At 43.3% G+C, this 27,389-nt stretch overlaps 1 protein-coding gene across 2 annotated transcripts in view; it reads right to left on the bottom strand.

Moving 5' to 3' along the window:
- LOC117886293 (formin-I-like) overlaps positions 1 to 19,775 on the bottom strand; it is a 58,556-nt gene extending 38,781 nt beyond the window's left edge. Inside the window, exons 1-2 of one of the 2 annotated variants that reach the window (XM_034787977.1) lie at positions 19,568 to 19,775; positions 915 to 1,046 (exon numbers count right to left, since the gene is read on the bottom strand). In XM_034787977.1, coding sequence (XP_034643868.1) covers positions 915 to 1,046; positions 19,568 to 19,603 — 168 coding nt within the window. In that variant the 5' untranslated portion in view covers positions 19,604 to 19,775. The remainder of the gene's footprint in view (positions 1 to 914; positions 1,047 to 19,567) is intronic. The other variant, XM_034787976.1, reaches the window with a different exon arrangement.
- Between the last annotated feature and the right edge of the window lie 7,614 nt (positions 19,776 to 27,389).

The following is a 27,389-nucleotide window of genomic DNA, read 5'->3' as shown; positions in this document are numbered from 1 at the left end:
AATCAGTTATTTATTGCTTTTCAATGAACCTAGTGGAGGTTTTAGTGGCAAATAAATCCGGTCTTTGTGCCAAGTCAAATGGAGCGTGCCACGTCATGTGCTCAGGCCTGGTCTATACTAAAAACTTATGTTGCCATAGCTACTGTGCTCAGGGGTGTGGAAAAGCCACACACCTGAGTGCCAGAGCTAGACAATCTAACCCCCAGCATGGACGCAGCTGGGTCAATGAAAGAATGCTTCCCTCAACTTAGTACTGTTGTTCAGGGAAGGGACGTTCCTATAGCAATCGAAAAACCCCTTCTGCCAGTGTAGTCTGTATCTACACTACAGGGTTATAGTGACATAGCTACAGTGCCCTTGCTATGCCTCTCTAGCACCCATATAGTGTAGAAATGGCTCCAGACACCTCCCTAAGAACTCTACTAAAGTCAATTGAAGTTAGGAACCTAAATACCTTGGTCTGGGGCTAGATTCCCTTGGCTCAGCTGACCTGTGTTCAGTACAAAATCCAGGTAGGGGAAAAGGCACCTTTAAGCCACTGTTATGCTCCCCTTATCCTTGGTGGGCCAGAGACCAAGCCAATCCCAGGCATAAGTAAAAGTTGCTCTAACTTACACCAGACTACCCTCGGAGGCTGGGGACCTGACCCTTTACTCCCAACCATGTCTCCTCCACTAGGTGTCATACAGACTGGCATCACAGGAGTGCCTATGGTTGCCATACCTCTCTTGAGTACTCTTATACTGAAGGAATCCCCAGAAACTAGATCCATTGCATTTGCAGTTGCTGTGCACTGCCAGAATGACACAAAGCAGCTGGAGTGGGACCCAGATCTGTCCCAGCATATATGACTGTTAGACACACAAACAGTTTGAAATTATTGTAGAATATATTTTAAAAGTGAGCAATCTTACCATCGGGAATGCCATATTCATTGCTTCCTTTTCTGCATGCGTCTCTTTCTGTGCCAAATCCAAAGCTCCTTCGATGCTCAGTTCTTTATTTTTCACCATGTTCATAATTTTCAGGATTTTTTCCTGGCTTAGCTAGAGCACAAACCAATCAGAAGTGCTTTTAAGAAGTGTGTCACTAAGCTAGTGAGGCTACAGCAGAACCTGTGACCGTTACAGCTACAATATCTGCCATAAAATTTCCATTTCATTCATATTTTATTTTATTGACAACCTGGCTGGTGAATATAAGCTCCCATTGAAACAAAGTGTGAGCCAGTAAGATATCAAATATACAAGCGCTTGTACAATTTCAGAATACAGGGTTGGTCAAATTTGGAGCTGAAATTGCTGGGAAGAATTTTTTTTTAAACTTAGAAAATTTAGCAAGAGGTGAGAATATCAGTTTTATGTGCATGTCTGTGTCTTAGCCATGGTTCGGAGTATTGCATTCTAACAGTGTGAAAGCAAATCAGTATCATCAGAAATTTGCGGGGGGAGGATGGAAAAAAAGAGTTTGAGGTGTGTATCACCAGGTCTAACTGTCATCAAAACTTGTCAAAATATGTTAACAGAAAAGAACTGTGCTTATTTCAGTGGTACATAAACAAAAGGTAACATTGTTCATAAGTCTAAACATAAATAAAATTGTTTTTAAATGAAGCTAGTGGAGGCTTTACTATCAGATAAAACTGAAGCAATGCAAAAAAGGAAATTGGAGTAAACAGACACCTTAAACTACAATAGCTTATGTTGTTAGCAAAGCACTTTCACGGACTTGGTTTCTCTTTGTAGCAGCATGTACAATTGCCATGTCAGATCAGACCAGTGGTTGACCTAGTCCAGTATCCTCTCCCCAGGAGAAAGTATATGTAACAGCACATACATGGGGAGAAATTGCTTTCTAATTCCAGACAATTAGGCCCGGATTTGTAAAGATATTTAGGCATTGCTCTCCTCAGCATTACAAGGCCTAACTGACTAGCCGCAGTCTCATTTTCAAAACCGATTAGGCTCCTAAATTAGGCCTTGCAACACTGAGCAATGCCTAATTACCTTTAAAAATCTGGGCTTCAGTGATTAGTCTAATGGTCAAACTAACAAGTACAAGGAAGTCCCAGGAGAGATCCATTTAGATTTGAGCTGCACTATTGAGTAGTTCACCCCAACCTCCCTCCCACACACACACACACACACACACACACTCACTTAATATGAACAGAAACATTTTCAAAGAAAACCTGTTTTTTCCTCTTCAATTAAAGCATTTTCCTGACATGCTGGAAACTCAGGCATAATGACATGGTGCTACAGCAAGTACCCCAGGAGTTAAAACTGATTGGGTCATTATCCTGAATGAACTGAATGAAATGCAAAAGGCAAACAAACAACTTAAGTGAATTTGCTATTTAAAATTCTAGGGGATTATTAATAGCTCAGGTAAGGATTTTGTTTCTGAATGCAACTTTTATCTTGACAGTGTTCCTTTAAAGGGCAACAAATACTAGAAGTCTCTGTGACGGGTTGGATCACAGAAACCCCCTTGGGAACTGCCAACTGATGTGCCAGGACTACTTCTGCCCCTGCTTTCCCTGCCAGCCTGGGAATCCAGCACCCTATCTTGTTGAGCCAGACACGCCAGCCTGCTCCAACACAGACCCAGGGTCTGAACCATGTGCAGACTTAACTGAAAGCAACTTACAGAAGTGTTCCTGTCTTTAACACCCAGATGTGCAACTCCCAATGGGGTCTAAACCCCAAATAAATCCATTTTACCCTGTATAAAGCTTATACTGGGCAAACTCATAAATTGTTCACCCTCTATAACACTGATAGAGTAAAAAGTGATTTTATTAAATACAGAAAATAGGATTTAAGTGGTCCCAAGTAGTAACAGACAGAACAAAGTGAATTACCAAGTAAAATAAAATAAAACACACAAGTCTATGCCTAAGAAAACTGAATACAAATAAAACCTCACCAGTTCCAGTAAGCTTCCTTTTACAAACTAGTCTCATGCTAGTCTGGGTCCAGCAATCACTCACACCCCCTGTAGTTACTGTCCTTTGTTCCAGTCTCTTTCAGGTATCCTTGGGGTTGGAGAGACTGTCTCTTTAGCCAGCTGAAGACAAAAATGGAGGGACCTTCCAGGAGTTTAAGTAGACTTTCTCATGAGTGTGGAGACCCCCTCCTTTCTCCTATGCAAAGTCCAGCTCCAAGATGGAGTTTTGGAGTCACATGGGCAAGTCACATGTCCATACATGACTGAGTTTCTTACCAGCCAAGCCACATTCCTGGGAAAGCTCCGATGTGGATTGGCATCTTCAAGTTCATTGTTGGCTTAAGTGGTTCTTGATTTGGTACTTAATTTGCACATTCTTTTCTCAAGAAGCTGACCAAATGCTTTACTAAAGCTATCAAGCAAGTATACAGCCAATATTCCTAACTTCAAGTACAAAAATGATACATGCATACAAATAGGAGGAATGTATTCAGTAGATCATAACCTTTACATAGATATGTTACCTGGCATATGTGGCATAAAACATATTCCAGTTATATTATATATACATTCATAAGCATATTACCATGAAGCCTTATGGGGTATACCGTCACAGTCTCATTAGAGTTGCTAGAGAAAGAGAAAGAAATAGGGGAGTAAAGTTGATAATTCCATCTGCAGTTTGCTGTCTCCTTCATACTCCCATTGGAGCATACTGTACGTCTCCAGGAGGTCTGAGTCTGCCACACGCAGCAGTATGGAGGGTTTCACTCTCCAATTTCTCTCCCAAATATCGCTTGCTTTCAGGAAGAGTTGAGAACACAGCAATCACTTCTTCCTCTTCCCTGCCAGGATCCCTCCCAAGGATTCCTTTGTTCCAGTTTTTGGGATTCTGTGTGAGGCCTCCAGGTGCTGTCCAGAAGGCACAGCCCAAGGCAGGGGCACTTCCAATTCAGGCTGCTCTTGGGGCCAAAGCAGCATAAGCCAAAAGGCCATTGTGCTATAAACTAAAGCACCAACCCTGAGTCTTGTGAGGGTCCAGTATATACAGTCCAACACAACATCTGCAGTGGGGAAGTTCTCCCCCAGGCCCTTATAGCTAAGTATAGGGGCAGAGAGGGCAGTAAGAATCCCCCCCTCAGTTTTCTTCTGACACTGTGTAAGGCAGTGGTGGGCAACCTGCGGCCCATGGGCTGCATGCAGCCCATCAAAGTAATTCGCTGTCGGGCTGCGAGACAGTTTGTTTACATTGATTGTCCACAGGCACGGCCACCCGCAGCTCCCAGTGGCCGCGGTTCATTGTTCCCGGCCAATGGGAGCTGCGGGAAGCAGCAGCCAGCGCATCCCTGCAGCCCACGCTGCTTCCCGCAGCTCCCATTGTCTGGGAACGGTGAACTGCGGCCACTGGGAGCTGCAGGCGGCCATGCCTGCAGACGGTCAATGTAAACAACCTGTCTCGCAGCCCACCAGCGGATCATCCTGATGGGCTGTGCGCAGCCAGTGGGCCGCAGGTTGCCCACCACTGGTGTTAGGTGTTGAGGTTTTGTTTTTATTTCCCAGCCCTAATCACCTGACACGGGCCTAGGTTATAATAGGTCCATACCCTGGCACGTGACAGATGTCCATCTCTGCTCCTGTTATGCATAGGCTGCCACACTCTGACTATTTCATAATGATGGTGATGTGCAGTGTATGTGTAGCTTCATGCTGCAGTGAAAAGCAGGCCTTGTCCACACTGTGGTGTGTAACAACATGTGTCAGAGAAACCCCCTTCAAGAGCTTTCTCCCATTGATAGAGTCTCTCTCTGTTGTTGGAAAAGGCTCCAGCTGCCTGAGGCTTTCCTGACCAGAGCCTTTTCTTACAGTGGAGAAAGACTCCAGCAGTGGGGAGACAGCCGGACACGACACTGTTAAAAAGAGCCATGTAGACAGGGAGGCATATCTTGGATGAGTAGAGAGTCATGTAAGGTATGTATTCGCATATATACCCACTCTCTTCAGGCGTGTCTTTACCTGCCTAAGCTGCACCTCACAAGCTACAATGCTATTTATATCCATGCTGGGAAGCTACGTGCATAGGTAGGCTACATGCCACTGAAAAAATGTAGACACACCTTATGTTAATCATCCTCAGCAGGTAAATCAGCTTTTGCATCAACAGGTATTGTATAGAGAAACTAAATAAAACTAATACATATTTTTTTCTTCTAAAACCTTGGCATTTTTCATGATAAATGCAAAGGTAATTTATGGCACAGTTCCAAATAGTAATACAAACTGTGAGGAGTGAATAAAAGCATGATAATGCTTTCATATCTGCTGAGGCACATACAGTTCTTACAATAACCTCCCCATTCTATATTTGAATTTTAAATGGCACATGTACTTACCACACACATATACAATTATCTCTTAACACTATGATCCTCCCACTGAACAGTTTCAATGTAAACAAACAGGAATTTGAATATATTTGAATTTTAAAAAATGGTTTCCTTAAGGCTAAATTCTGCCAACTTTTAACTACCATATTCCATTTGCAGAGCAAACCATTTCCCTATAAGGAGTTGCTTAGTGTAACCAAAATTGTTATGTGAAAAAGGTGCAAAAATTTTGCACAGGAATGAAATGTATAGTCCAAAGGTAATAGCTTGGCCTTATTCTAGTCAATGGCACAACTCTCATTGACTTCAACAGGGCCAGAATTTCACCTCACTTGTTCGAATCCCAGTTTAAGTGGACAAAATAATGTATTTCCAATGGTCTGGATTTGTGCATATAACCATGTTGTATGCCTGTACAATGCATGTGTGTAAATCCTAATCTGTGTGCATGCATTGGGGTATTTTCTCACTTAAACAGGGTATACAGAAAAGAGTAACATTTGTGCATACAAAAATCCAGCTCTGCATTTTGTCTCACCAGTTACATTTCGTTGACGAAACTCTTCTTTAAATTAGGGAAACTGAGCCCCTTAGACATGAGAACAACATAGTACTTCTTTTCTTAATAATGCATAAAGACTAATGGTTGCAATAGAGAAGCAAGCAGTTTAGCGAGTCAGAAGTTTCAAATTATTAATTGCTAAGTTAGGCTGCTGCCATTTCACAAATTCCCCAGAAAGCCCAAAATATAATGCTTGTTATAGTTCTTTTTAATACCATGATAGTTTCTAATGCCATTACTTTTCTCCCATTGTAACTGTCAATAGGGGGAAATGTTTTAAAGACAAAAGAGGAAACAAGATAGCTTTTCAGTTGGTGAGATCTCTCAAAATTATTTGTCAGAAATCTGTCTGGGTTGTTGAGGTTTTGACAGCCACATGGTAGCATGCTATTTCACTTGCAAACAAGACCTGAGTAGCAGATCCTGACCTTTATGGTTTAGTATTGAAAGAGACTTTTCTCTCATCATGTCACAACTTCTGTAATGCTCATGCTTTTATTTGTTTGGGAGGGGGGTTGTTTTCTTAAAAAGAAAACAGCTTTTCTCAAATTAACCACTAAATGTCACCAAGTCAGATTATTTTATATTATCTAACAGAATGTGACTGGTGCAACCAGATGTAACATTCTAATACAACATTGGGCAACAAAGCAGCTTGAAAAGAAAAATTAAACTGTATTTCTGATAGAAAATACACATTATGGAAATAAATAATAATTCCATTAATAACATATGCCTGCTACTGCCAGGTCAAGGTTGCTTGTTCACTACATCGTCTACCTGAAGGATGATCCGGTGGTTAGAGCCATAGCATAGGACTTGGGACACCTGCATTCAATTCCCTTGCTCTGCAACAGACTTCCTGCGTGACTTTGGGCAAGTCACTTAACCACCCTGTTCCTCATCTATAAAAATGGGGGTGATGATCATTCTTCTGTACCTCACAGGAGTTTTGTGAGGGTAACTACATTAAAAGTTTGTGAACTGCTTTGAGATGTACTACTGAAAAGTGCTATATAAAAGCTAGATATTTATTATTAATGTGTCTAAAGACTTTGGGTGATTTTAAAGTAAAATCCAGTCTCACAATTGAGGAAAGGGTGCAGGAACTCATTATGTATCCAGTACTTCTGCCTACAGGTTGGAATGGTGGATAATGTGCTTATATACTACTTGGGTATGGTGATAAAGGATCTTTGTAATGGTGGGTTGTGTGATCCCTTGCTTTCTCTGGGCAGCTGGCATGGATAGCCCTAGATGACCTCTTGCAGGATTTTCCGTCATTCTCCCCTCACCCTAGTGCAGCCCCACACAGGGCCTTAAGTGTTATGGAAAGCTTTGAGCCAGCTATCCACATCAGGATAAGTTTTACTTGAATCTTTCCAGACCTTATATGGATACGCTGAAGAGAAGTTTAGTCCTTTTACTTGAAGTGATGTAAAATTAGATTGAACAAAGCAATAGAAAATATAGACAGCTATGAAACAATCTGGGAATAAAATGGACTAAGTGACCTATAACTTTTTTCATCTCTAATCTGTAACATTCATTTAGTTATAAACAATGGGCATTTGCTATGTACCCACAGGCAAAATGCAAAGGGTAACCGACTCTAGTTCCCCTTAGGGACATTCCATGCAAGGTCTGGTGTTCAGGTTATTTCCCATCTCACCAGAACAGTATTTGGATCATAACAAAAGTGGGGCAATCTGACTCAGAAAATATCCAGAACTTGAGATTATTTGCCATACCAACACCAATGCAAAACACAGTGGGTTGTGCAGCAATGAACCTGTCCAGCTAATTAATGAGTTTAGTCAAATGTGTGTGATCTCAATTAATTTACTACAATCGATGGGGATACCCACAGTAAAATACCCTTTCAAGTTTATTAGCTGAAAATCACAGCCAGCCAGCAATGCACTGAGCAACGTCATTGTCAATGTGAAACCAAATCCTATTCTCTATAAAATCAGGCCTTTAATTCTAAGGCAGGGAATGTGTGGATTGTTATCAATGAGAGATTTTGCTGCCTTGATTATAGGCTGAGAGCAACATTCTCCTCTTCATTTACACAAAGGAAGAGGACCAAAACAAGTGACCCCTGGCTGCAGGGTCCTCCAGAAAAGGGCAGCACTGATGCTGAGAACTTGTTCCCTCTCTTTCTGGTGCTCAATAGAATCAATGCTTTAGGAATGACTGCCTTCCATATTGTCCCTTACACACACAGGTGCTGGAACTAGGTCTGCTGGGGGTGCTGCCAGAGCCCCTGGCTTGAAGTGGTTTCCATCATATACAGGGTTTACAGTTTGGTTCAATGACTCTCGGCACTCCCACTATACAAATTGTTCCATCCCATGAATTTCTGAGTGCAAGTTTGATTGAGTGTCAGTGCTGCCTGAGACAAGGTGGTGAGGGAATATCTTGTATTGGACCAACTTCTGCAAGAGGTACTAATACCTAAGGAGGATGTCCTGCAATTGCATCTGTACAGCAACCGGGGATGCTGCCACCACTTGGTAAAAGGAGAGGGAATAGCAAGATGGGTAACATTTCTAATTTTACTAATAAGAATTTAAAGTGGAGCCTTACGTCTGGATTATTTCTTGGATTCTCAAAATTTGCCATTACAAGAGAAAAGAAAATCCCAATCTTGGAAAAAGAAATAAATACAGGAAGGAAAATTATTTGAGCACATCAGCCTGATTCTTTATATCCAGCATCTGGTTGCACTTTCATTCGTTTTAAGGTCTGGTGCTTCAAAACTGAATCTTAAAGAAACAATAAAAGGGTCTGCTCTTGTCTGGCAAAGCAGGATAAAGTGACTTTGAGGTAAAGCCTTTAGGGCATTTCCTGTTGACTCAGTGCCTTCCAGCTACAGGGCCTTCTGCAAAACAAGTTTAGTGGGCGAACTTAAAAATAAATGCCAAGATGTAGTGCAGTTATTGACTTGTGATGAAATTTATCGTAGCAGCTTCTATGTTCCAGCCTATGCCTTTAACAAAAAAGAAGAGCTTGTTTCAGTATGTTTTTTAAAGGAGCTGGCTTAGTTTGTGGCAAAGAAGCCTAGACATTTCCAGAGATGGTATTTAAGTGAATTTATGGACATATGGCCAAATTCAGAGCGGGTGCATAGGGGTTCAATTCCATTGTTATCAGTTAAATAGCACTCACTTACTCCAGGTCTCCATCTGGTGCAGAGCATCCATCCCTTTGCCCCTACACATTCATTTCTGGCTTTTATGAGTAGGGGATATCTGAAACCCATCCATTTCTGAGCTAGCTTAATTGACAATGAATATCAGTACAGATGATTGATGTGACATTCCTCACTGGCACCACTGTCTTCTGTAAACATTTGAGGAGCTGGTCAAATAATGCAAAATATTATTAGACAATTTATTTGAGGAATAGAAGCATTGTTCCAAAAATAGCAAAATGCTTCTATTCCTCAAATAAATTGTCTAATAATATTTTGCATTATTTGACCATCTCTGCAACTGGCTGAATAATATCTGTCAACATTTATTCATAGAAGATATTGATCAAAATATATTTCACTCCCACTGGAGTCCCTGGAAGCTTTGCCATTGGCCTCAATAGGAGCAAGAAGAGGCCCAAGGATATATTATTATTTTTTCCTTTTGTGGCATAAAGGCGCATGGTACTTAAAAGACAGCAATACACAGGGCCAGATTTTCAAAGGAATTTAGACACCTTAAGATGAAAATAGGTGCCTAGTGTGATCAATGGGAGATAGCCACATAACCTGCTTAGGCACTTTAGTAAATGCGTATGCATCTTTAGGCACATCGATTCCATTGTAAATCCATCCCACAGTCCCTACTCTGAGAAGCTTACATTCTAAAGCCCCAATCATGCAAATACTTAAGCATGTGAACAGCTTTACTTTTGCAATCAGTCCCATTCAAGTGAACTTTATGCATGTGACTAGTCACATTAAGTAACTGCATAAGCATTTGCAGGATCAGACCCTAAAGTAGCCCTTATACTAGGAAAAGGGCCCCTTTGCCCGACATCATCTAAGGTTGATTACAATTGGCCGCTTCGATAGACAGGATCAAACCATTTTCAACTCCCAAAAAACACGGTGGACTCCTGCTGAAACAACAATTCAACAAGGGCCAGGAAATAACATCCTGGATTCCTTTTGTCACCACTGGGTCACTTTCTTGGTATAAACAGACCCTTATAAATCTGCACTGGGAAATCCCAGTGGAAGCCTTAGGATGACAGATCCCTTACTGATTTTGCTCTGTGCCTGCACCTATTGTTACCTCTGCTTGCCATACTTATTTGCACATGTGCATGTTACACACACACAAACACACCCCACAATTTACTTGTTATAGCTTTTGCATATTTATTTTGCATATTAAGGCCAAAAACTGAACATGCGGGACAGACAGTCTCATTACTTTTTCCAACGAGGAGCTTCTAGGAAAACTGCCTGGCAGATAATCAGATAAACAAAGATAACACAGTCTTTGACTGCAGCAAGCTCTCAAGGCCCAGAAAGAAGGATGTTCTTTAAAAATCCCTTGTTGCAAGGGAGCATATGCTACTCCCTCAGAACTGACAGTGCTTGGTTGATTATTACGCAGCCCCGACATTACTGTTATGATCAAGTGCAAGAGAGAGAAGCCCTTTGCAGCAAAGGAGGAATATGCTGAAGTTTCACAGACCCTAACTTCACACAATCTGGATCATGTTTGAGATGGCATAAAAAATGGCCTGGGCACGGTGAGCCAGGGGAGGGACCCCAAAGCTCTTGGGAAAAAATTGCATTTTGATATGCAGAACCCCAGACAACCCCGCTCTGCACTCTGATTAAATTGGCTTCCCTCAAAAATTCTTCCACTTCCTGGAGGGTGAGAAAGAGGGTAGTGAGAAGGCTCAGGTGCACTCTCCCAAGTGCTCATTAGATATCACCACATTAATTACTTTTCTGCTCATGTCCATTAAGTGTCAGTCATCTATTAGCTCTTGAGCGATTAGGCCAACACAGAGGTTTTATGATGTGCTCTCCAGGAGCACTGAGGAGTAATTTTTACATGTATTTCTTCAAATAGAAACTTACCGTGGCCTCTGAATGGAGTAACTCCTCTCTGTTGCCATTCCCTCCCCAACCCCCATATCAGTTCAATTGTTTCCAAAAAGAAAGAGAGATGAGCCGTCTGCAAATTCAAACACTGGCATCAGCAACTGAAAATCCATGGGTTTGACTGGAGTCGCACTAGCTTACATCAAGCTTAAAATTAGATAGGATATATCAATTGCCTTTGATTTTGCCTTGATTAATTACGCTCCAGTTGTTTCTCACGTGTCTGCCATTAGAGACAGAGTTTATTTCTAAATGGCCTGTAGTTGTAACCCTTTGTGGTAAGCTTCCATAGAATTTTTAGTGCTGAACTATTCATTCATGGCATGTTCATGCTGGTGCACCACAGTACTCACAGTGTCAGTCTGCTGTGGGATCGGCTACAATCTCTTTGTTCTGTAGCCAGTGCCATGACTTAAAAGACAACTGTGTCCCCTTGGCTCAAACCACCAAAATGTCTGGTCAGAAGGCCACTGTGAATGGGTTGTGAAAGCACTTGTTTAAAGTTTTTAATTGCAATTGACATTACCAAGCCAAGCGCTGAAGGCTGCCATCTTGACAACAATGGATATCATGGCAGTATGGTTTCCAGTGTGAACCAATTCCCAGCCCGCTTTAATAGCGGTTTCTATCACACACACACACACAAAGTTGGAACATTCAGCCAAGAAATCTGGGCTAACTCAGTTTTGTTTCACATTCCACCTGTAAACCATTATTAAAACAGGTTGGAAAGGGGCTTACATTCTCTTTGCTTTTCTTCAGAATCACAAACTATCGGTAAAAGCTTAAATCAAACAAAACCCAAACATTTGAAAGTTTGTTCAAGGTGAAAAGAGCTTCTTACTTTGCTGTACGTTTCCAGGCTGTTGGGATGTGCTGCATGCATGACGTCTGGTTTAACCAAATGGTAATAGATTGTCTTTAAACTAGACACTAAAGTGGAATTTTCAAAAAACACTCGACAATAGCCTAACTGCTCCCACTGGATCTATAGTATAGGATTCCAGGATTGTCAGTCTGGCTTTGTGTGTTTTACTGTTGAAGCCTGGAATGTCTGAATCAGTGTCAAGCAATGAAAGCAGTTACAAGTATGGTTCAGAGCTCTTTTTGTTCAGAATATCAACAGGTTCAATCATCACTGGAATTCATGGTCTGTTACCATCCAATATTTATGTTCTCAGCCATTTTGGGCTTTTTTTTTTTTTTTTTTTACCCTTTACAAATTACACCCAAACAACATCATGGGCTTTTAACTAGTTTAAAGGTAAAACTCCCATTGATTTCAGTGGGAGTGGAGTTAAGCCAATGCTAAGCACTTTTGAAAGTCCCACCATACAGTGTCCTCAGTTTGTGTCTGTGTTGTTTGTTTGTATAGCACCTAGTACAATGGGGCTTAAATCAAAGTTGGGTCCTTAAGCACTACCACAATAGAAATAATAAGAAAAAGATGTATGTGTCCTGCATATTTTAAAGGGTATTGTATGGGCTTGTCTTCACTACGGGCTAAATCGGCGCTGCTGCAATCGATGCAGCGGGCATCGATTTAGCTGGTCTGGTGAAGACGCTATAAGTCAATGGAAGAGCGCTCTCCCAATTTCAGTACTCCACCTCCCCGAAAGGTGGAAGCTATATTGACAGGAGAGTGTCTCCCATCCACACAGCGCGATGTAGACACCACTGTAAATCGATCTAAGCTACGTTGACTTAAGTTACATATTTTACGTAACCTAACTAGCATAACTTAGATCGACTTACCTCGTTAGTGTAGACCAGCCCTATGATTTCAAAACAGCGCATAGGAGGTATGAACAAACTCACTTTTAATTTTCTCTATATAGTTGCATAGACCAGGTGCAACTTTCAATTTTTACTACTTAATGGACTGAAAAAAATATTGTAGAAAGTGGTTGATATTTCACTACATCAGTTCATTACAAAAGTAATAATGCCCTGTGTCTTTTAATTACAGTAATTAAAATAATCCACAGTGATAAGAACTATAAAGATTATCATATTTGCTTATTAACATGATAGTTAACTTATTTCTGTGATGAAACAATGATGACCAGGCTGTTATGCAGTGACATCTAATTATTCTGGAGAAATGTATGAGTATTTCTGTTTCTAAGTTTGTGTGCAATCACATCTCATTCTATCTTATCTTGTTAAAGCAAGGATATACATCAGGGAAGAATCTGGTTGCCAGGTGCCAGATCTCTGAAAAGCTGGTCAAACCATACCAGGGGTTTTCCTTAACTGGAATTTAAGGGTGTGTTATTGGAGCATATTAGTTAACACATTCTAACTAACATGATCCCATACTCTAACATATAAAAGGCAATGGAGACTTTCGTATGTGTTAAGCTGGTCAATTGAAGTCTAGGCTTTAACTCAACTAGTTTAGCATATTTTAAAGTCAATACTCCCTTGTCTTCATGAGTTTTAGAGCCTGTTAGAATATGCTACCCATATGTTCTAATAACTCGATCATAAGCTGATTCATTTATAAGCCGCCCCCCCCCCCCAAGATGGATAAGTAAAAATGGCAAATTTTTATGACCCATTCATAAGTCAACCCTATAATTCAGGTGTCGGCAAACTTTGTCTCCCAGCCCATCAGGATAAGCCGCTGGCGGGCCGAGACGGTTTGTTTACCTCGAGCGTCCGCAGGCACGGAGGTAAACCTAAATAAACAAAATGTCCCGGCCTGCCAGTGGCTTATCCTGACGGGCCAGGACAGCAACCGGTGGGTAAATTTGGGGGGAGGGAGAGGCTGGGGTCAGGGGAGTAACCCCTGTGACCACCCCCTACATGACCCCACACCTAACCCGGGACCTCCCCACATGACCCCTCCCCATATAACCCCTCCCTGCCCCACCCCTAGCCCGGGACCCCCACACTCTTCCCCATCCCATCCCTTCCCACCTTACCTGTGGCGGGCCAGGGAGGATGTCTCTGGCCCGGCCAGAGCTGCTCCAGCAGGCCGGGCGGCATGGCCAAAGCCTGCCAGCCCCGGAGCTGCAGCTGCTTCGGAGGCTGGGGGGAGAGCAGCATGGCCAGAAGCGGAGAGACTCTGGCTCTGCCTCTTCCCTTCTGGCTCTGCTGGCTGTTCTGCCTCTCCTTGCCCCCTCTGTTGTGGGGAGGGGCTGTGCCCCACCTCTCCCTCTCTATACCCGTTCATAAGCCGACCCCCTTCTCTGGTGCTTCCCTTTTTTACTAAAAAAATTCGGCTTATGAACGAGTATATATGGTACCTTTAAATTCTAGTCAAGACAAGGCCCAAGGAGTTAAGATTATCAACTGACCTGTGGCTGTTGACAAATTTGGGGACTAATTCTTAGTTCTGTCCTTGTCAGTTTCTCCTCTCAAATGCCTCATTTTACTGGCATAAGACTAGATTGTAACTCCACAACATGCCTGCACAGTGCTATCTCTTTACTCTCAGTCAAGTGTTTTGACAAAGTTATGTCACTGATTATTCAGAGTCAATATAATTCCAATCATGGGGTGGTCTCTCTTCAAATATCTTCTATTATTTTACCAATATTCCCTTTCCATGCACCAAACTATGGGTGAGAAGAAAGATGGGAAAGAATTTCTGGCCAACCCGTTCATTCTGAATGATACATTGACAGGATTTGGTTTATTAATTGATAATTGTCTTAAATAAAATGTTTCTCTCATTTATTATTTCAGAAAAGGAGAAGAGATTTTTCTCTTTGCTATTTTGCTTTTGCATTTCAATCACATTATCACAAATTATGCATATTAGTTATGCTTTTACTGCTTCCCTGCAAGTAAACTAGAAATAGCCATACAGTGCAGTAGTATGAGCTTTCTCAGGGTCATTTCACTAGGGTTTTCTAGTTTCTTGCTATTTGATTTGGCCCTTTCCTAGTTTTAGACCACCTGCATTTCCCTTCTAAGACACCTGTGCAATGCTCATTGGGATCCACATTTCAGGGTCTTGTACAGTGCTGTGGACAAAACACAGTCCATTAACAACAAATCTCTCGAGAAGGCTCCAAAGGCCTCAGTGACAGGAGGCTTCAGGAATTCCAGCAAATATGAATCTGTACTTTCATCTCTAGCTTGCCCAGAGGCTTTCTTCACTACCTTATCCTTCATTTGGATAGCAGGTGCATGGAAATGCAACACTCACAATTATTTTTCTTTTAATCATGCTCAAGGAATCCAACATCACTATCTTGAGGTTGAGGGTGGACCATATGACAAACCATTTGCAAGTAGATTTGTTATCATGTCTGCAGGTGGTTTCGTGTTTAAATGCAGATGGAAACCCAAAACATTTCACACTGAAACAGCAACTTTCATCCAACAATCTCAAAGTGCCTTGCAAACATTAATGAATCTGAACAACACCAGTGGGAGCAGAAAAATTGTTCTACCCTGTGCTCTGTTTGACATTCGGTAGCAGTTAACTGTAAGGAGTTGGCGGTGCTGCATCACCATCTCTGGTCATGTACTAGGTCATTAGAAGTCCCAGTTGAGCAGGATGACAACAGAATGCTGAATGGGATTCTAATGAAAATAGTCCATCTTTCGAGCTACCAGAATTACTCCAGAGGCTAGGTACATGTGCATGAATATGCATATCCTAAGATATGGATTCATTTGGCCTTATTTAAATGAAATTGATCCCTTGATAAGTATACAGTAAAAACCCACCTTAAGCAATCTTGCAAAGGACCAGCAAAAAAACCCACACACCCCCAACAATCACGTAAGAGAAATGGCCTTTAACTAAAGATCTAACAAAAATTGTGTGGGGAAGCCTTGGGCATATGGTACTTTAAAGTGGTAAATTAAAGCAAAACAGGGTGTGAAGGCAGTAGGGGAATATTTGACCTACAACCATACCACCTAGCAATGTGATCCTATCAGCTCTCACAAGACAGGTAGAGTTAACACTTACATGTGAGGCCTTAAGGGAGGTTTAGGGCCAAATTTTCAAAGAGGTGTACAAAAAAGGCTTGTGCATTTTTGCAGGCTTGTTTTATGCATGCACATACCTCAGTGCACAAGTGGGATTTATGCACTTGCATAGCTATGTGTGCATGCAAACCCCGACTTGTATTAAGCATCAGGGTATTTGCAGATCAACTCTCTGCCCCCCCTCCCACTCCACTCTTCCCATATTAGATGCTGAAAGAAATGCTGTTAATGATTCACAAGATTCTACTCTGGCCTCTGAGGGAATGCCTGCACAGCACCAGAGCAACCTCTCAGTCCAGATTCAGGCAGGGGCGCTGGAACAATTTTTATAGTGGGTCAGTGAGGGTGCTGAGAGCCATTTAACAAAACTGCAAACCCTGTATATAATGAAAACCACTTCAAGCCAGGGAATGTTGCAGCACCCTTGGCATCCCTAGTTCCAGCACCTATGTTCACAGGGCTCAGGCAAGTGCTCTAAAAAACAGCTATCCTGACAGCTCTTTGAAGTTGCCGCTCAGGCAGGAGCCCACCCCTCTCCTTGGACTTCGGAGCCCAAACTCCAGCCCTAGCTGCAACTTCGAAGTGCTCTATACACAGCTATCTTTAGAGTGTTAGTAACGAGCCCTGCTAGCCCGGATCAATAGATCCGGGCTGGCAGGCTGGCTCCCACTGCTCCATAATGCTGCATAGATATACTGTGCTGAGCAACACCACACAGACGGCAAACAGTGAAAACAGAGAACGTTGCTAAGATTCGATTTGCGCCTTCTTGACATCATTGTCAAAGCTTTTCTAGATGACGCCTGATGAAGCTTCAGCAGGTTGTTACACTAAGCAGTGCAAGATGGGACATGCAATATAACCAAAGATGAGGTGTTATTTCTTAGGGCTCATCTACACTTAAAACACTACAGTGGCACAGCTCTGCTGCAGTAGCGCTTCTGTGTAGCCACTACCTACATCGACAGGAGGTACGTTGATCAGTGAAGGTAAGCCACCTCCTGGGGGGGGCAGTAGCTAGGTTGATGGAAGAATTCTTCCATCAACCTAGTGCTGTCGACACAGGGACTTAGCTACACTCAAGAGTGTGGATTTTTTACACCCCTGACCGACATAGTTAAAGTGACCTAATGTTCTATTGTAGATCAGGCCTCAGTGTGCAACAACTGAGACCTGCAAAGCTGAATAGCTCAGCCTTTGGTTGACGAAGTACACGTCCCTCTGCAAAAGCTTTGAGGACCAGACTCTGCCCTCAATGACACTTATGATATTGTGTGGGTGTAACTGAGGGCAGAATTTAGTCGTCTGCCTCTCGTTCTCTCCCATGGGCCAAATGAGCAACAAAGGGAGTCTTCACTCCATTCTGTGTAATGTGGTTTGTTTTTTAGTAAGCCTATCCAAGGAACTTCTCAAGTTTCCTAGTGAAAGATAAACTAGCCTCACAAGTAGGATTCAATTGTCCCCAGCATCGAAGCTCTGCTTGGTGCAAGGGGGCTGGGGAGGGATTCAGGGCCATCAGGGAGCTGTTTACAGATTTCTGATTCTGTGCTGGCCCTGACTCAACCTAGCAAACTACGGCACGCGGGCCGGATCCGGCCCCTCAGAGCTTTGGATCTGGCTCACGGGATTGCGCCCCAGGGCACCGTGGGCTCTGCGCCACTCTCAGAAGCAACCAGCACCACGACTCTGTGGCCCCCGCGTTGCCCTTGCATTGCCCTTGCCTCCAGGCACCACCCCCCGCAGCTCCCATTGGCCAGGAATGGGGAACCGTGGCCAATGGGAGCATCAGGGGAGGTACCTGGAGGCTCGGCAAGGGCAGAGCATGCGGAGCCCTCCGCCCGCGCTCCCCCAGGGGCCACAGTGCTTCCTGGAGCGGTGCGCAGCTGGGAACAGGGCAGGCATGCAGGGAGCCTGCCCTGGCCCCGGTGCATGCCGCCGCCACACCGGAGTTGCTTTAAGTAAGCGGCGCTGGGCCGGAGCCCAAACCTCTCCTGCACACGCCCCCCAACTCCCTGCCCTAAGCCCCTTGCCTGCACCTCGCACCCCTCCTGCACCCCAATTCCCTGCCGAGCCCCCTCGTACACCCCGCACCCCTCTTACACCCCACCCCCTGAGCTCCCTGCTGCACCCCAACCCCCTGCCCTGAGCCCCCTGCCACACCCCACGCCCCTCCTGCACCCCAACTCCCTGCCCTGAGCCCCCTCCCGCAGTTCGCACCTCTCCTGAACCCCTGCCCTGAGCCCCCTCCTGCACTCCACACCCCTCCTGCACCTCAACCCTCTTCCCTGAGCCCCTTCATACACCCCGCACCTCTCCTCTGCCCCAATCCCTTGCCCTGAGCCCCTTCCTGCACACCGCACCCCCTCACACACTCCACACTCTTTCCCGCACCCCAACCCCCCTGCCCTGCATACAATTTCCTCACCCAGATGTGGTCCTCGGCCCAAAAAGTTTGCTACCCCGAGCCTAGGGGCTACTTCCTCTAACTTATGCCAGTGGAGGGCTGGTATAGCTCCACTCCACACCAACTGCTACTGATACACCCATCCCCTCCCCCAGCAGGCTCTTTAAACCAGGAAACCCCCATAAGGATACACCATCCCCATCCCTCTCCACAAGGGGAATTCTCCATTGGCCATTTATGGCCTGGATCTGAATCTGGGCCCAGTCCAATTAAGCATGCAAGTTCTTGTAACTATAATATCACTTTCTGAACCCAATGTTATGCTACAAAGATATATATCTGGCAGGCACTATGGGATAATTCAAACCTGGTGTCAGTGGTGAAATCTCTTTGCCTTTGGTGGAGTTGCAGCCGCTTACATGAGGTATGAATCTGGTACTGAGGGAGCTTATCTGCTTTCAACAGAAACCACTTTGATTCATATGTTCCACTTCCTCTGTATATGGTCTTCAGTGAAAATATCCTACAGGTTCTATATTAACAAGGAATCCTCCAAAGAAATGATTTGGTAGAGAATCTCTCTCTGTTTGCACAATGTTCATTACATTTAACAGCTATTTTTATAGCAATAGAAAGTGGCTTATTTAGCTCTTTTAAGATTAAAGAAGCAGAAGTCCTGTGACAGGTGTTACATACTTACTACCCCTAGTGCATACAGTCTCTACCCCAATATAATGTGACCCGATATAACATGAATTCGGATATAACGCGATAAAGCAGAGGGGAGCCCCGGGCCCTTTAAATCGCTGCCTGAGCCCCGCTGCTGGAGCTCCGGTGGTGATTTAAAGGACTCCCCGCAGTGGCTGGAGCAGCGGGCGCTTTAAATCACTGCCGGGGAAGCCTGACCGTACCCACTTACTTTAACCTTTGGATATAACACAGTTTCACCTATAACACGGTGAGATTTTTTGGCTCCAGAGGACCGCGTTATATCGGGGTAGAGGTGTATTACATATTAAGCAGTGAAGGCTCGTATCACATACTAATCAATGAAGCTAAACAGTCCTACTGCAAATTCCCTGCCAACACAATGCAAAATTGTTCTCAGATTTTGCAAAGCTGTCTCTTCAATTATGCACAACTAATGCAACTTTTGCATAAGCAATAACAATTTCTGTTTTTACCTGAGGAATAGTGTCTTGAGTCCTTGTATTATCCATGGCTGTGAAACTTCTATTTGTTTCATCAGTACCCAGAGGGTTACACACAATATGAAGCACACCTGCTTTTCAGCAGCACAGCTCTCTCTCGATCTTGCAGCGAGTGTTGATTATTAACAGTTACTTCCTTGTACATTGAGACCTCACAGAAACTAGAATGGTGCAGTGCTTCCTTATGGCAAGCCTGCTCTGTGAGAAAAGAAAAAGTAGAAGTTGATTGTTTGCTTTCTCTTGAATTGATACTTATCTTTTAGTTACTTCCTGAAATCAGTGAATTATACTCTATTATTAGACGTTGATTCCATGTGAACTCAAAGCACGTATGTTGCTAAAACAATGTTAAAAACTAAATATAATAAAATCTTCCAAAGAAATTGTAAAGAAATTGCCACCGGTACTGGACTTTCATAAGTATGGTTCAGTGCACACCCAGTGCATGTGTTCAAACTGCAACTTGAGCATGTGCATAATAGGCAAGGGCACAAAGGCACCTACATTGAAGTTCTGATTTCCAGCTCGGGTAGATGTACATGCACTACCTTTGATCAAGTATAGAAGCCCTACAGTCCCTCACTCTGAGGTGGGTGGCTGTGGACCCTAGAAGCTCTGGCATCCCCAACCCCAGAGCCACAGACCCTGAAAACCTAATTTCCCCAGCAGCCCACCGGGCAGGCTGTCTTCCTAGATCCCAGATCCTCCACATGCTTCCAGAACCTGTGTTGAATCTGAGGGAAGTTCATCAAAATCATACTCCGTAAACATTTCAATGTTGACAAATTGGCAATTTCTGACAAAAAAGTGTTTCATCAATTTTTTTCTGAGCAGCTCTAATAATAAAAACCTTTCTTGTTGCAGTGAGGCTTGATGGCTGTACAACACTTGGAGATCCTTGGAGGAAAGGCATAATAGAGGTGCAAATAAATGTTGCTAAACACAAATTTCCTAATTTGAATAGACAAAGCATAGGGCCTTGTTTTAGTAAGGATGTTAACTTGGACACAGACTGTTGACTCAGTAGCTCTGGCAAGCACTGCTCTGTTGAAAGTTTAATAAAAGATTTTCTTTCTTCACAAATACTTTTGACCCATGTTGCTCTGATATCCAAAGTGATGGGGTGGAAGCGGTCTATTATTTTAAAAAGTGACAGTTTAGACAATATATTTACCCATTTTTATGGAATTTGTTGGATCATTCTGATACAATCATTCAATTAAAAACATACATTATTCATAAAATTAAATATTTAGACATCTGATTTCCCTTTAGAATCTTTCCAGTTCCTGAAGAACTTGTATTTTCTTTTTGAATGAAGGAATCCCATGGAAGTTTGTCGATAATCTGATTATGGCACTGCAGAACATTTTAGTAATGCACAATTATGGGTTTATTTTATAAAAAGTCAGTGGAATCATTAGACATGTTCCCTCTACAGTCTGCAGAACAGCACTTTTTGCAACGTTCATAATATGTGAGAAAGCAATTAATCAGAGTGGAGCTCAATTGCTACTTTTAGAGCAAACATTTTCAATTAATCTGAAGTCGATAATTACACCTTCCTTTAATAACTGCTTGTGTGATTTTTTTCCCCAAGGCCTTATGTTAATTGACTCAAACATATGCCAGGATCGTGGGTTGCAGCAAACACTTGGGAACACTCTCTATTTAAATAAACGCGTCTTCCAATCGCGCATATGAGCAAGAGCTTCTTGAAGAGGTGGGACTTGAACCTCCATGCAAAGACAACACCACGTTTGGAGTTCAGAGTACAGTGGCTGACTGGAGGAATGACAGGTCGATGGGGCAAATTGATTCTGTAAGAAGTCAACACTACAGTGCTACAGGGGCACAGCTGTATTGGTGCAGCTGCGCCGCTGTAGCGCATCTGGTGAAGACACGCTATGCCAATAGGAGGGCACTCCTCACCTCAGCGAGCAGCAGAAACTATGTTGGTGGGAGAACATCTCCTGCCAACATAGCACCAGTGTGGACAATGTAAAACTTGCATTGTTCGGGGCGGGGGATGACTTTTTCACACCCCTGAGCGACGTAAGTTAGATCGGCTTAAGTGCTCGTGTAGCCCTGCCCTAACACTTCTTCACTCTTCATAGTGGGACTCCAGAGAGTCACCTCAAGGACGATGCATCACTAAACACAGCTTAGTTTGGACTTAACTGATGCTTAGGACTTGTGCTGACTTTGAGGAAGCAAAGGAAAGGGAAATTTTACCTGATATCATAGAATCATATGCTGCATCACTTCCCCCTCCCTCAAAAGATTCTACAGTTTCATTGAGATTGTTCTTTTGTTAAAGAACAGCCTTTCTACCGGGCTTATCCACAGGGTCCCTACTCCATCCACCTTTAAGTCCATCTTAAAACCCATTTCTGCCATTCTGCTTACAGTATACTTAGCTGAGTTGTATATAAATGGCTTATTGCTGTTCCCTAATTTCTGTCCAGGCTTAGCCTCTGAGCTCCTCAAACTAAGAAGCATCTTCATATGTGTTTGGAAAGCATCTCATGCATAGTGCTGCTACCATTAACAAAATATTCTTACCGATATTAACTGGCAGGGTCAAAAAAAGGTAAGAGGATAAATTGATGCTGGAGATAAGTATCTTTGATGAAAACTTGCTATTTACCAAGAATGTATAGAGTCCTATTTTCCTGAGCACAGGAGCACTAACAGCAGGAAACCATAGCATAGAGTTATCAGATCTCAATCCGAGCCTCCTCCCCTGAAGTCAATGGCAAAAAAACTCTCCTTGATTTCAATTATGCAGGTTGAGGCCCTGAGACAATACAAGTAGCAGTAACTATACATATAGAATGTCAGGGTTAGAAGGGACCTCAGGAGATCATCTAGTCCAACCCCCTGCTCAAAGCAGGACCAATCCCCAGACAGATTTTTGCCCCAGGTCCCTAAATGGCCCCCTCAAGGATTGAACTCACAACCCTGGGTTTAGCAGGGCAATGCTCAAACCACTGAGCTATCCCTCCCCCCATGAGTGGGGCTAATGGCACCTAAAGCCTTCAATTCATGACAATGGGAGACCTGAGTTCAAATCTCCCCTCTCTGCCTGAGAGACACAAGGACTTGAACCCAGGTCTTCTATTTTCCCTGTAAGTGTTCTAACCACTGGACTAGCAGGAATCCTGGGACAGTGTGAGCACCCTCTGCTGTTGAAGCTCTTCCACTTAGTATAAAATAATTCAATATTAAGGGGGCTCGAGACTGAGCAACTGTATGGCCCAGTGGTAGAGACACTCCTGTGGGATGTAGAGGCATTAGGTTCTAGTCCCTATGCCAATCAAAGTAAAACAGTTTAGACCTGCAATTATGGACCTAACTTCCTTTGAGAGGTGGGACTTAAACATTGCAATGCTGGGTGTAACTTAAGTCCCTTTGTGAATCTGGCCCAAGGTATGCAGTGTATTTATCGAGTTCTTGCTTGGTGTTTTCTCATTTATTCTTTGCATTACAATAGCACCTATCAACCCTACTGTGCATGGCCTTACTACAAATTCCAGGAACAAGAGTCATACACTTGCGGTAGCATTCTTTCGTGCTTGTTTTAATCCCCCATCAACTTTTCTATAAGTATATCTTACACCTTGGGTGTATTCCTCTTTAGAGCAGCCTCTGAAAAGAGAAGACCAAAATTCCTAATGATGCTATGTGCACTATTATTGTTTTTAACCGAGTACAATGGAAACTGTACCAGGTCTATCAGTGGGAAGAAAGATGTAGGGAGACAAAATCATAGTAAACTAAGAAAAAAAAGAGCTAGGAAGAAATGGAGTGTAATGGAAAAGAAGGCTGGTCAATTTTTTGAGGGAAAGAGAGAAAAGAAAAGTTCACTGAGCTCCCCTGAAAGGATCAGAAGAGGTGGCATATGTATTCCAAAGGAAATATATTGCAATTGAAAATACCATTCTTCAGCCTTAGCTAATGGGTGCATCAGGGAACTAACTAAGGATTGGAAAGGACAGTGTCACAGTGAAAGAGTGACATGTACAGTTCAGCTACCAAAGCAGAGATTTTGCATTGAACTGCAACATACAAAAGAGGAAAATGATACATTTAGCACAGATATGGATCTTTGGGGCAAGATGAGAAGGCAAGTTGAGAAACATTTATATAAAAAGAGACCAGTAAAAAAAATAATAATAAAGCCTACAACACTGGGACTGTATTGTATTTCAATTGGCTGCTTAAGTACTGTAGAACCCTAGCTTCCTACTCAAACTTCCACTCACTGAAATCTGTAAGCTTTGACCATTTATTGGTTTTATTTTTAGTTGCTATTTTAAAGCTGCCAGCTTGGCAGTGGGGGAGATCGATGTCCTTTATATACAGACTCAGAGCACTATGGGCCCTGTAAGCTTCTATACACACACTGCCCTGCCTGTGTGGCCTCAGTCCCCAACCTGGAGCCACCCTGGGTCAGATTCTGCATGGCTCCTTTGAGGTCAGTGGAGTTTTGCTGAGTAACACACCAGTCAAGGGTCAGGCCTGAAATTACCACTAGGGGGTGACAGTCGTACAGCCTGCAGGTCCATTCAGTCCCAGCCCCTTTGCTGAGAATGCTGACAAATTATATGTAACTCCTTTACTTTAATCGTTTGGATACAAAGATCAGGAGGGGCATGCATTTAATCATCCCACACACACACTGTCCCGCCAGTCAATATTATAATTACCAGTCCAGAGTCTGGATCAACCTAGTGGCCAGCTAGGTTGATCACCGATAGGGAGGAGCCGGGTTCCGTCGGTCACGACACGATGCTCTGGGGAAGTCTTGGCAGGATGAACCCAAAGTTTCATGGCAAGGCCCCCTGTTTATATAGTGATTTTTCTTCATTGGGACCAATGAGTTTTGCACCATCATGCTGTAATCAATTGTTGTTTGACGAGTGCTTGTTTTCTTAACTTGTCCTTCTCATTCTTTATCACAGCTATCTTGTCCCCAGTGATATATGCCTGTCTCATCTTTAGAGTCATCAATCTGCCCTCCTCTGACATTCCAGTAGGGGCGTCTGGCTCCGGCTCCGACCTCGTACATCTGGCTCAGCAATGGCCTTCACACTTCTCTCTTTACATATACATTCCTCATTTACACACAAAACAGAATTAATTTACACAGAACATTTTGAACAGGAACATCAAATTGCAATGCACAAGAAAACAATCATTGCATTCATTTACTTATTTTAAAATGCTAAACTACAACAAAATAGTGACCTTAAAACATCTGTTACTGCCTTGAAACCAGTCCCAACACAGATTCCGGCTGATGCATCTTTACCAAATGGCCCATTAGGCCATTCCTTTCTGCTATTCAAAAAGGATGGCTGGCAGGATATGATCAAATCATACACCAATAGAGATAATATAGCATGTATTAAATCATTATTCTTTATCCTTCATTCTAAATCATAGAAAATACAAACAAAATCTTACTACTACATATCCCCCTTTTGACCCATCAAGAACAATTCTTGAGTGGGTCATATTTTATACAATTATTTCATAGCATATACTGAGACAATTTGAGGTTGTGGTTGTAATTTAACAAACTTTCTTTTTGTCCAACAACACATACAACACATTTCTAGCAAGCAAACACAGGACAATATTAACACAACTAGTAATGGGTGAAACATAATAGACAATATGCCCTTAGAGGTCAGGAACCAGCCTGTAAAAATGTCATACCAATGATAGGCTGTCAGTTCTTTTTCAGACTTAGCAATTTCTAGCAGGTCTCCATTGGCATGCAATATTTGAATGACACACTTCCCTACATCCCTCTGTGTCTGTTGTAAAAACTGCGTCACCTTTTCTAGTTCGTCCCATACACATGTTCCCAATGATGTGTCCTTGTTGCATGGTTTTGTGGTGACAGGTTGGGACAAGAACACCCATTTTTGTACACCCTCGGATATCCGATCATTTCTCCTCTTTCCCAGCCTACTGACCTATAACCCAGGGTAGCCAAAAGGATCCCATGGTCAATTTTGGGAGCGGTGCCACCTACACAGATTTGCAGTTCAAGTAAATAAAGCCAAAGAGGCTCTTCACACCCAGACTTCACTGGGTATTATATTATCTACATTACACCATTTATCATGCATCCTATCCTGTAATACTATTTTATAAGTATAACAATTAGCAGCCAGAAGCTCCCAGCAGAACCTAGAATCCACTAACGGCCTTAACCCCACAAGAGGTTCCATTGACTTTGAAGGCACCACTCATGTAAGTGAGGCAACAAAGATCTGGCCTTATATGAAAACAAATAGGTAGCTTACACCCTTTCCTCAGCGAAGGGGTGATTCCCAGCACAGTCCAAACTGAGGTGGAGAGCAACTCACCTGAGCTTCCTCTTCTTGCAGTCCCTCCACAGTGAGTACTTCCCTCCAACCAGGACTGATTACATTCCTGTCATGACTAGGTTCACCTGACAATCCCCTCACTGAAGGCAGACAGCAGCCATACATTCTCTACTCTGGTGGGAGAGTTACTTTTATTCCTCTTCCTGCTAGCCTAAGGAGGGAGTCCACATATCCCAATGAGCAGACAATTCATAAAATCCCCTTGCCCTTACTACTATCACACATCATGATGAGACTTCATTGCAGCAGGTGACACCACTTAGTCACTGGCCCCTCTCAGGGCTACAGAAGCAGCACACAGAAGTTGTGTGCTTTCTCCACACAGAATGCCGGGGACTGTGAGATGATGAGCAGCTTTCAACTCCCACTAAAGGCAGCGAGAATGCTGTCTACAGCCACAAATTGTCTCTGGTCTTATATTTAGATTGCAAACTCTTTGAGGCAGGAACTGTCTTTTTGTTCTGTGCTTTTACAGTGACTCCCTGGTCCCTAACAGGGGGCTCAAGTACTATTGCTACACAAACAACAACAACAACGATTATTCAGCATCTGACAGGGGTGGGCCCAGTGGGAAGAAGGTGCTCAGTACCTGCTAGGAGGTACACACCGCTTATAGGATTGTCTCAGAGCCAGTAAATATTTCAGTAGAGTTGGTGGTACGGCTTGGCTCACTGGTGGAGGTAACATTCAAGGCCGGCATTCACAAATGAACAGGAAACAAAGTAATTCAGCCACATCCTTCTCCTTTGTCAGCCCTGGGCTTCGGGGCTCCAGCCCAAAGCTCCCTCCCACATCCTGAACTCCTCATTTCTAACCCCACCCTGGAGCCTGCACCACCAACCAGAGCCCTCACCTCCTCCTGCACCCCAACCCCTATTTTGTGAGCATTCATGGCTCACCATACAATTTCTATTCCCAGATGTGGCCCTCGGGCCAAAATGTTTGCCCACCCCGATCTAGCCCAATATCCTGTCTTCTGACAGTGGCCAATGCCAGGTGCCCCAGAGGGAATGAACAGAACAGGTAATCATCAAGTGATCCATCCTCTCTCGCCCATTCCCAGCTTCTGGCAAACAGAGGCTAGGGACACCATCACTGCCCATACTGGTTAATAGCCATTGATGGACCTATCCTCCATGAACTTATCTACTCCTTTTTTTAACCCTGTTATAGTCTTGCTATAGTCAACATCAGCTATTTGTTTTGGGTTTTTTTGTATCTTCAAGACCTTCTGCATCCACTCAGGAAATTTTAGTCACAAGAAAAGAGTGGATCTCAGAGCAAGACAGAAGTCTTCTGACCTTTGGGTCTAGAACAAGAAGTTTGGTGCACCACAAAATCATGGACCATCGAAACACAAACACTGTGCATTTTAAAGAAAATGCAAT

Source organism: Trachemys scripta, chromosome 12 (assembly GCF_013100865.1).
Source record: "Trachemys scripta elegans isolate TJP31775 chromosome 12, CAS_Tse_1.0, whole genome shotgun sequence".
Classification (NCBI taxonomy): domain Eukaryota; kingdom Metazoa; phylum Chordata; order Testudines; family Emydidae; genus Trachemys; species Trachemys scripta.
The sequence above is the reverse complement of the archived record's forward strand: the minus strand, read 5'-3'. Positions and strand labels throughout refer to the sequence as shown.